This window comes from Neophocaena asiaeorientalis, unplaced genomic scaffold (genome assembly GCF_003031525.2).
Source record: "Neophocaena asiaeorientalis asiaeorientalis breed wild unplaced genomic scaffold, Neophocaena_asiaeorientalis_V1.1 scaffold871, whole genome shotgun sequence".
In the NCBI taxonomy this organism is placed as follows: domain Eukaryota; kingdom Metazoa; phylum Chordata; class Mammalia; order Artiodactyla; family Phocoenidae; genus Neophocaena; species Neophocaena asiaeorientalis.
In genome coordinates this window covers 208,221-219,561 of record NW_020175454.1, presented here as the reverse complement: position 1 = coordinate 219,561, position 11,341 = coordinate 208,221, and the positions used below count along the sequence as shown (strand labels likewise).

Genomic DNA, 11,341 nt, shown 5'->3' with positions numbered 1-11,341 from the left:
GAGGGTGGGAGGGGGCACTGGGTCTGAACTGTGTCCACCTAGGCGGTGAGGCTGGAGCGTTGCCAGGAGGGCCTCTCCACTGCACCCTGACACAGCGCACTCTCTGGGTCTGATTTCCAGTTTGCAGGGGATCTCCTCCTGGGAGACTGCCGACTCCCCACTCGGGTCTCACTGAACCAAACCAGGAGGACTTAGGGGGTAACGACCCCCTGCCCCCTCAGCTGTCACCTCACTGAGGATGATCTGATCTGATCGTTTACAGAGACCAGGGCTCCCTGCCCAGCTCCCCGGTGGGGTCCATGTGTGCTTGGGCCCCACCCGGGTGGGAGGGAATGAGTCCCTGGGGCAGAGAAGGAGGCCAGCGCGCAGGGGACCCGCCCTGGGCCTGACACTCTTAGGGCTCCTGAGGGTGGTCAGGAGGCGAGGGATGGGCAGGGAGTCAGCTGAAATCCCAAGGGGCGGGGGGTGCAGACCGGGGCCCGAGGGGGCCGGACTCGTTGCCTGAGGCCACGATGGTGCTGCTGCCATTTCACCCAGATTTCGGGCCTGGGGACCTCAGCATCTCCCAGGACACTGTCCTCTACGACCCCTCGAGGCCCTCCAAGACCACCCAAGATCTTCCAAGACCCTCCAAGACCCTCTGAGACCCCTTCCCTCCCACACAACGGTGAACAGGGGTCGGGGGTGCCAGGGGGCAGGGGAAGGGCCGGGAAGCCCTTTGCACACCCTGCGCTGAGCTAAGAACCAGGAGTCTGTGCAACGCAACTCCACGTAGGAAACACGGTGCCTTGATTCAAGGCAGCCCCGTCCTAGAAAAGCCCTCTTTTCAGGAGCTGTGACCAGCCAGCCGCACCCTCCCCGCCACGGCGGCCTCCCGCAGGGATTCCCACATCGGCCAGAATCTGAGATGTTTCCATGCCCACTGGTCCTTTCGCAGCACAGACGGGGCGTGAAAAGGAACACGGGGGTTACAGTACCTGGGACAGGCGTTCCTCCTCCATCGCCCCCAGAGCCCCGCGGGTCTGGTCTGCCCCCTCCCGCACGGCCAGGCCCAGGCGTGTGAAGACGCCCCAGACGTGGGCGTCATTGTACTCGGCCAGGCCCTGGAGAGAGTGTTCGCCGTCTGACACTAGGTGCAGGGTCGCCACCTCCGTGTTGCCGTAACCTGAAAGGACGGGGCGTTGTGTGACGGCTCAGCTGACCGCGGGGTGAGCCACCACCCAGCGTCATCAGGACGTCTATCTGACTAAGTGCCAAGCGCACGGACGCCCAGAGGCGGCCCAGAGAACGACGCAAGGGTGTTGCTCTTCCTCGAGCAACACACACAATAGTTGTGGCGCACGGGCTTAGCTGCTCCGCGGCACGTGGGATCTTCCCAGACCAGGGCTCAAACCCGTGTGCCCTGCATCGGCAGACGGATTCTTAACCACTGCGCCACCAGGGAAGCCCCATTTGGCCCTTTACATGTTGTCTTTGTTTGTTTGTTTTGGAAACTGAATTTTTACTGTTGCTTAATTTTCTTTTTTTCCTTTTTGTGGCGGCACCGCACGGCACGCAGGATCTTAGTTAGCGGTGGAACCCGGGCCCCCTGCAGTGGAAGCGTGGAGCCTTAACCACTGAACCGCCAGGGAAGTCCTCACACTTTTTTTTTAAAGACTATTATCTTTAATTATATAAATATATATTTTTAAAAACGTCTTATTTTATATTGGAGCACAGTTGGTGAGCGATGTCCTGTTGGTTTGAGGTGCACTCAGAGTGATTCAGTCGCGCGTAGACACGTATCTGTGCTTTTTCAAATTCTTTTCCCATTTAGGTTGTCACAGACGCTGAGCAGTGTTCCCTAATGACCGAGCGCTCTGAGTTCTGAGGCCTGGGGTCCTCTGAAGGGCAGCACCCACCCCGCCCGCCCCACCCCAGGCCCCGTGCAGAGGTACAGGAGCGGCTGGCAGGGCTCACCTGAGGACCCTGCAGGGTGTCTGCCAGGTAGCAGGGACTGGAAGTCCGGACCTTGGACCCTTTCTCCACATTTGGTCATTATTTTCAGTTGAGGAGAGGGGCTTCCCTGGTGGCACAGAGGTTAAGAATCCGCCTGCCGATGCAGAGGACACGGGTCCGAGCCCTGGTCTGGGAAGATCCCACATGCCGCGGAGCAACTAAGCCCGTGCGCCACAACTGCTAAGCCCACGTGCCACGATTACTGAGCCTGTGCTCTAGAGCCCGCAAGCCACAACTACTGAGCCCGTGAACCACAACTACTGAAACCCGTGCGCCAAGAGCCTGTGCTCCACACCGAGAGAAGCCACCGCAATGAGAAGCCCGCACACCACAATGAAGAGTAGCCCCTGCTCGCCACAACTAGAGAAAGCCCGCACGCAGCAACAAAGACCCAATGCAGCCAAACGTAATAAATAAATATATATATTTTTTTAAATGGAGGAGAACATTACTAAGATGCTCTGGCTGGGGGGATGTTCTGCATCCCGCGACCCAAATCTTTAGCGTGTACTTGTCCGCCTCTCGTATGAGGGGTGGCTCTGGGGGGCTTCTGCCAGCACCCTGCTTCCCTGCTCACCACAGAAGGGATGCTGTGTCTCCTGCTCTGGGGTCCTCTGAGCCCCTGCCTCTCTCCATCTGCTCAAGGACCATCCGTAGCACCCTCTGCTCTGAGAACACCCTCGAGAGCTCTGTGCACCCAGCAAACCCACACCGTCACCCTTCATCCGTCCATGTACCACATATGTCGTCTACTTCGTTTTATCTGTCTTTCTATCTACGTATCTACCTATCCATCTATTACCTATCAGTCACCTACATGTATCTCTCTCATCTAGTAATCATCGATCTTCAACATCACCTATTCATCCATCTACCATCCACCTATTCATTTACCATCTATCACCTGTGCACGTATACATGTATCTATATAGCGATCATTTATCTTTTTATCATCTCTCTATTCATCTACCATTTATCCATCCACCCATCTATTATCTATTCATCCATCCCTCCATCTATCATGTATTTTCTATCATCTATGTATCATTGATCTATGCCTCCATCATATCTATTCTATTATCTATCCAATCCATCATATCTATTCTATTATCTATCTATCATCTACCTGTTCATCCATCTACTTATCTATTTACATACCTAAGTATCCACCTATCAATCAAACTATCTATGTACCTATGCATCTATGACCTATCAATCATCTACATGTATCTCTCTCATCTATTAATCATCTGTCTTCACCATGTATCCATGTATCTATTTATTTACTTACCATCTAGCATTTGTGTATGTATCTATGTATGTATCTATATCTAGTATCTATCTTTTTATCATCTCTCTACTCATCTACCATTTATCCATCCACCCATCTATTATCTATTCATCCATCCCTCCATCTATCATGTATTTTCTATCATCTATCTATCTTTCTATCATCTATCATCTATCATCTATAATTGATCTATGCCTCCATCATACCTATTCTATTATCTATCTATCTTTCTATCATCTACCTGTTCATCCATCTACTTATCTATTTACATACCTAAGTATCCACCTATCAATCAAACTATCTATGTACCTATGCATCTATGACCTATCAATCATCTACATGTATCTCTCTCATCTATTAATCATCTGTCTTCGTCATCATGTATCCATCTATGTATCTATTTACTTACTTACCATCTCGCATTTGTGTATCTATGTATGTATCTGTATCTAGTATCTATCTTTTTATCATCTGTCTATTCATCCATTATCTATCCATCCACCCATCTATTTATCTATCATTTGTCTATACACCCATCTATTATCTCTCATCTCTATTATCAATTTATATCTATTGATCTATCAATCTACTATTTATCCACCCACCCATCCATCCATCATCTATTTACCTATCATCTATCCATCTACTTATCCTATTATCTATCCATCCATTTGTTTATCCATCCACCTGTTCTCTATTTATGGATCACCTATCAACCTAGCTATCTTTCTATCCTCTACCTCTTCATCCATCTATCTGCTTATCTATCTACATATCCATGCACCCACCTATCAACCAAACAATCTATCTAGCCGTCATTTATCCACCCACCCATCTATTACCTATTTGTCCATTCACCCATCCACGTATCATCTGTTTATCTATCATCTAGCTATCCATCCACGTACCTATCTATCATCCCTATTATCAATCGATATCTATCTATCCATCCATCCACCTCATCTGTCTGCCTATCTAAACAAATAAGTAAGAATAAACTGGTATCTATGCTGTGCACACATACAAACCCTATGGGCTGTTTCTCTCGAGAACCGTGGCAGATACAGGCCCTCTGAGCCCATAAAGAAGCCTGTCTCCTAACACACCACACACGCACACACGCACGCACACACACATGCACGCACACACACGCACACACACCACGCACACACGCATGCGCGCGCGTTTCCTCCTTCCACCCATCCTCTGCTGACCCTCTGGGGCATTCTTGGGGCACAGGGATGACGCATGGTCTGTCCTCCCTGCCTCGGCTCAGAAGCCACTGTCACCTGGTGACTTGGTCTCGCAGGCACAGTTGCTGGAAAGACACCCAGGAAGCCCCTCACCTCTGCGCGTCTTCTCCAGTAAACCCAGGGCCGCGCACACATCCAGCAGCTGCTCAGTCCTGTCCGCGCAGGTGCTGAGTTTGCAGGCGACATCCACGGCCTGCAGGGGGCCTTGGTCTTTTAACACATCAAACAGTTTGAGCTTGCAAGCCGTGAACAGGACCTGTCCGTGAAGAACAGTTACAGTTAGACGTACAACGTGACTTATCAGTTGCTCTTTATTCCCAGGGACTCCAAAGAGGGACGGCAGGATGCTCAAAAACATCGAGCTCATCAAGGGAAACTTCTGCAGAGGCGAGTGGGTTTAGGCTCCAGGTTGTACAAGGTTTGCTCCAGGTAAGACCAAGTCGACGAACACCAAGCAGAGAAACTGTCCCAGTGGAGAAAGACCAAAGCGCTGCTGTCAGGGGCTGTGTGGTGTCCCCCCAAGGTTCCTACGTCGACGCCCCAAGTCCCAGGACCTCAGGATGACACCATGTGGAGACGGGCCTCTGCGCAGGACACGGACGCTCCACGCTGCTCAGGACACACCCTCACGTGACACCGTAAACCTCTCTGGAACTCTCACCTCGTCGTAACGCAGACACCTCCAGGGACGAGTAAAGGGGCACTTCGGGAAAGGGCTCTCCCTGAGCTGCGTCCAGAACTACCATGACTGATCTGGGGCGGGGGGTGGGTGACACTTGCTCCAAGACCCCCAGCAGACCCCGGCTTGGTCGGCATGGTCAGCCATTGGGAGACCTTTGTAAGGAGACCCGTGTCACACGAGGGTGGATGGACAGATGGGGAGGTATGTAGATAGGTGACAGATACAGACAGGTGATAGATAGGTAAATGGGTGGATGGAGGGATAGACAGGTAGGCAGGTGATAATAATAGACATGTAGATGATATATACAGATAGAGATGATAAATAAATGGGTGGATATATAAATAGGAATAATAATAGACACAGACGATAGACAGACAGACGTGACAGATAAGCAGGTGGATAGACAGATGATAGATAAATAGATAAACAGAGACAGACAGACAAATGGTAGGAAAATGGATGATGAACAATGGAGAGAAGACGGATGATAACAACAGCTACAGAGAGACAATAAATATAAATTATACACAGATAAGTAGAGGGATGGATAGACAGATGATGGTTATATAGATAGATAACCATAGGTATGCACACATCGATGATGTAGATAGATAAATACAGATAACAGATAGATACAGATAGGTAAATGATAGCTAGATTATCGGTGGATACAGAGAAGATGGATAATGATATATATATATAATGATACGTATAGATAGATATAGATGGACACAGATGATACATAGCTGGATAGATGATTGATACATTGGTGGAGAGATAAATGATAGGTAGGGAGACGGATGTATGAATGGATGGACAGAAGGCAGACAGATGATAGTAACAATAGATATAGGTAAACGATAGACATACATAGACGACGGACATAGATTATACCTAGATCAGAGGACGGATGGACAGATGACAGGTACGCTGACAGACGATAATGACAGTATATATAGATTGATGATATAGATGACAGACAGATGAAATGGACAGACGGATGGATGGATGGATGCTAGAGCGACAGACCGTGCAAGCACAGCACAACTCCACCGAGCGCCAGCCTGACGGGCTGCAGCAGCGCTGTCTGCGCCAGCATCTCCAGGTGGATCAGAGAATCTGACCTACAACGCAGCAGAACCACCTCCATCCTAGGCACACAGGTCCCCTCTCCTGAGGAGGAGGTGACAGGAAGGTGGCCGGGGTGGAGGGGGGGAAGGTCAGGCCCCCGGTCCTTCCCCAGCCAGTGTCCTGTCTCTCCACGAGCCACTGAGGCTACCCCTGAGGGGCCCCAGCGCGAGCAAGGCCGCCCCCTGCTCCAACCCCCAGGAGCCCAGAGCTGCAGGAGAGGGCCTGGTGGGGAAGGGGGAGGGCCGGGCCACGTGTCACAGCTGGGTGGGTGCACAAGTGCGTCCACAGGAGCCAGGGAGATGGTGGACGCCAGCTGGCTGGGACGCTGCCCAACCCACTTCCCATCGGGCCCCGGGCCTGGGGCTTCCCTGAAGCACCTGCACGTGGGCACAGGGCAACCTGTGGTCAAAGGTACCTGGTGGTTCCAGGAAGCATCGAGCTGGCCCAGCACTGCCCCCTCCCCTGCCCAGGACACCCTCTGGCTGGGACGGCTGCCCGAGATCCAGAGGCCACAGGATGACGAGGACACACACACTGACCTGGTCTGCCCTGCAGGCAGCTGGCGTCCTGGGGGCCACAATCCACCTGCTGCCCAGCCAGCAGGGCTGCAGGGTCCCAGAGGCGGCCGCACAGCCGGCATTCCAGCCCCACCTCCCTGGGCTGGGGACATAATGTGGCCCCTCGCTGGGGTCACGTGAGGCCTGCTTACCTTCAAACACCCGCACAGACCCCGCCCTGCCCCCTCCAGGCACAGACCACAGTTATGGGCTCAACGGTGGCCCCAAAAGGATATGTGCATGCCCTGACCCCCAAAATATGGGAATGAGGCCTTATGTGGAAACAGGGTCTCTGCAGAGGTGATGCAGTGAAGGGTCTGAGATGAGTTCCTCCTGGAGGAGGGTGGCCCTACATCCAATGACAGGGTCCTTCTAAGACACAGAAGAGGAGAGACACAGACACAGAGGAGAAGCCCCGGGAAGACAGAGGCAGAGACGGGAGGGAGGTGGCCACGAGCCCAGGGACGCCTGGAGCCCCCAGAAGCTGGAAGAGGCGAGAAGGACCCTCCCCGGGACCCTCTGGAGGGAGCACAGCCCCGGGACACCTTGAGCTGTGGTCCCCGGGATGGGGGAGGATGGATGCCTGCGGTTTTGGGCTCCCCTGTGTTGGGGTCATGTGGTCATGAATCACACAGGTACCTTGGATGCTTTGAAGCCGTCCATCAGCTCCAGGAGGCCTGTGGGGAACGGGGGCCGGCTCTCCGCCCCGTTAAGGGCTGCATCCAGCGTGCGCGGAGCCTGTGACCGGTCTCCGTCCACCTGCTCGCCACCACGGCCGCCCTTGGCGCTCTGACCTGGGTCTGAGCCACCTGCCTCCGAGTCACTCAGGTTCTCGAAGGTGTCGACGGCGGGGATGGAGTCATGCCTGACGCGCCGCAGGTCCTCGGGGCGGGGCGGGTAGTACAGCCGTGCCAGCTCCTTGCAGAAGTGGTTCAGGGGGAAGCCCACGACATTGAGGAAGTCCCCGTGCACGTACTCCACCAGCATCCCGCCCAGCGCCTGGATCCCGTAGCCGCCAGCCTTGTCCCTGGGGCGGGGAACCACAGCGGGGAGGGAAGGAGGGTAGAGAAGATGGCAGCGACGTTGACCTTCCTGGGGTCAGCAGACCTGCAGCCAGGACCCCTGCAGGGGAACCCGCCAACCTTGGACCCGGGTGGCTGTGCACTGGGGCGTCCAGGCCCAGATCCCAAGTGACCCCTCGGTCCCGCCCCTGGGGCGTGACGAGGGGCACCTGGCGGCCACTCAGGAAGCTGCCCCCCCACTCCAGGCCTGGCGCATGGCCACCAGCAGGCTCTCTGAGGGGAGGGGGATTGCTGTCAAGGACCCAGGCCCCCGGCCGTACTCTCCTGCCACCTGCATCCCCGTCCCTCGGATGTCCATTCATGTGGGTCCTCGGCCCAGGTCTTCCCCAGGCGCCACTGCTGAGACCTCCTTACGGGGGAAGACGGGGCCATGAAGCCCCTCCCTCCGCCCTGACTCCCCCGCCTCTCCCGCTGTGCCAGACACGGCTCCATAAAGCGACAGCGGCAGTGATCTGGGCCGCCCCCCCCGGCAGTGAACCCACCCCCATGGTCCTCACGCCTGCGCTCACCCCCCAACCCTCGCCCGGGCCCTCTCCTGGGGGAAAGGGGACGGGGGAGCTGGCACGCCCTCTGGTTCAGCCTCTTGGTCCCGCTGCAGCTGCAGCGGGAACGGCCTGACCCTGCCTCTCGTTTTGGTGTGTTGTCCTGATCAGACACCCTGATACCCAGCAGCTCCGCTCTTGACAGCCGTCACCACCCAGAGCCCGGCGCCCTGCGGAATCCTAACCCACAACGCGATGGTGTCAGGAGGTGGGACCTCGGGGAGGTGATGAGGTCATGAGGGTGCAGCCCCCGTGGATGGGATTAGTGTCCTTCTAAAAGAGACCCCAGGGGGCTCCCTGGCCCCTTCCTCCAGGCGAGGACACAGCAAGGAGTCACCATCTATGAACCAGGAAGCAGCCTCACCAGACGCTAAATCTGGCCTCGCCAGGATCTCAGACCTCCAGCCTCCAGGACGGTGAGAAATAAGTCTCTCGTTTACAAGCTCCCTGCCTGTAGCGCTTTCTTAGGACCCCAAGCAGACTAGGATGCCCCAGATCTGAGGCTCCTGTGAGGGCCCATCATCACAGAAGATGGTGAGAACGGGGCCGGGCGCACAGCACACCCCTCACTACCCTGCAGTGGGGGCTGCCACGCCCGCCAGAAGGACAAGGCGGTCGGGGAGTTCCTTTGCTGGGGCTGCTTCCACAAGATCAATACCCCTGGGAGACTCTTCTCCCCTGCCTTTACCTTGAACAGGCCTGAGACCGGCTTTAACCAGCAGAACACATGCTCGGACCCTCGGTCTCAGGAGCCCAGGGCTTCTGCGCTCACCTCCCCACGGCTGTCAGTGCCCGGCCCCTCGCGAGCACCCGGAGTGAGCCGCTTCCTGAAGATACATGGGGAGGCTGGTCCCCGGGGCACCGTCAGACCCGTGGCGAGGCCAGCAGCCACCAGCTGGCGCCGAGCCCAGCCCCGGCGGGGGTGGGGAGCGAAGCCAGCGAGGCTGCAGAACGAGCTGAGCCTCCGTGACCTTGAGAAGACTACTGCCCGGACCCGGCGCGCTTTGGGGCGGCCAGTGACATCGGGGTCATGGTGACCTCTGCCCTCCAGGGACCGGCCCCGGCTGCCCCACCATCATGGGAGCGGGCGTGGCGCCCTGGGAGGGCCGGCTGTGCTGTAGGAGCATCCACGGGACGGGGACCCCCAGGAAGGCATCCTTCCAGCACCTTCCAGGCACCGGGGCACCGGGCTCGTCAGGAGCCCTGGCCCCCAACACAGGCTGAGCCACGCGCCCAGTGTGTCCGCCGCCCACAGCGGGGACTCGGCACCGCAGCTCCCAACAGAGACTCACATGGGCTCTCCGCTGTTGATGTACTCCCACAGCAGCTCCTCTGACAGCTCTGAGAACTTCACCGTGGTCTCCTCGTAGAACTCCGAGACCTCCGTGTCCAGCCGGCCGTCTGCAAGGAAGGACCCCGCAGTGAGGGTACGTGGCCGGCGCCAGGCCCCCGCGTCCCCAGGTTCTAGCCGCTGCCTTTGGGGGGAGTGGGCCTGAGCTTTGCGTAGAATTCACACACGGTCGTTAACGGTTCCTTTTAGACAAGGGAGAAGAGAAAGAATAAAACAGAAAAGAGGGCAACAGAATTGGCAAAAGCAGGAGAAAAAGCTGCAGCCTGCAGAGCCGGATGACACGGGCCTCTGGTTTCTGTGCTGAGTCGTGGAGTAGAGTTACCACAGGTCTACACGAGGCTTTCGGCTGTGGGGCTGGAAAGGCCCCAGGCACACAGTACGGCGGCTATGCATGGCGGCCACTTGTGAGGGCTCTCCACACCAGCCGTCCTGGCGTGAACGGTGCCCCCAAACGTCACACCCTCTGAAAACCTCAGAACAGGACCTTATTAGGAAACAGGGTCTCTGCAGATGTGATGGAACAAAGGGTCTGAGATGAGGTCCTCCTGGAGGAGGGTGGCCCTATACCCAATGACAGGGTCCTTCTAAGAGACAGAAGAGGAGGGACACAGGCACAGAGGAGAAGCCCCGTGAAGACAGAGGCAGAGATGGGAGGGAGGCGGCCACGAGTCCAGGGATGCCTGGAGCCCCAGAAGCTGGAAGAGGCAAGAAGCACCCTCCCCTGGAGCCTCTGGAGGGAGCGCGGCCCTGGGACACCTTGACCTCAGACGTCTGGTGTCCAGGATGGGGGAGGATGGATGCCTATGGTCTCAAGCCCCAGGGAAAGGAACCACACTGTCCAGCAAGTGCTTTCTCCCCAAAGAGCACAGGTTGAAGTCCAGGACAGACCAAGAAGGTAAGAGTAACCCAATCACTAATTATCAGACAGGTGCGTGGTCACCCACCTGTGGGATGTGCTCGGGGAGCCCAAGAGCTCAAAGTCAGCCTCAGGGTCCTTCCTGGACCTGAAATATCTTTTAAGCAGCTTTAAAAAATTGTGCATTAAAAAAAAAAAAAGCCCATCGGGACCTCCCCGGCGGCCCAGTGGTTAGGACTCTGCGCTTCCACTGCAGGGGGTACGGGTTTGATCCCGGTCGGAGAACTAAGACCCCACAAGCCACACGGCTCGGCCAAAACACACACAGAGAAAACCCTCGCCAACAGGGGCCAAACTCCTCCACCTTCCAGACCAAAAACCTCAAAGAAAGCATCTGGGCCGGTCGCATTGGACGGGCTTTTATGACGGCCCCCGCCCCCCAGCACGGTCTCCATCGGGCGCTCAGGGTGCACCCCAGGATTTCCGCATGGGACCCTGACGTTCCCAGGCAGGACGAGAAGGCGGGGTCACGGGGAGCAAAGACAGAGCCGCCCCCGTGGACCCGGGTCCCCGAGGACCCCAGGCTCCCTTCACG

At 56.0% G+C, this 11,341-nt stretch overlaps 1 protein-coding gene across 1 annotated transcript in view; it reads right to left on the bottom strand.

Annotated features, from left to right (window-relative positions):
• ASMTL (acetylserotonin O-methyltransferase like) overlaps nucleotides 1-11,341 on the bottom strand; it is a 27,828-nt gene that overhangs the window by 8,709 nt on the left and 7,778 nt on the right. The window contains exons 8-11 of the mRNA XM_024768086.1: nucleotides 9,832-9,940; nucleotides 7,555-7,942; nucleotides 4,636-4,798; nucleotides 978-1,165 (exon numbers count right to left, since the gene is read on the bottom strand). Coding sequence (XP_024623854.1) covers nucleotides 978-1,165; nucleotides 4,636-4,798; nucleotides 7,555-7,942; nucleotides 9,832-9,940 — 848 coding nt within the window. The remainder of the gene's footprint in view (nucleotides 1-977; nucleotides 1,166-4,635; nucleotides 4,799-7,554; nucleotides 7,943-9,831; nucleotides 9,941-11,341) is intronic.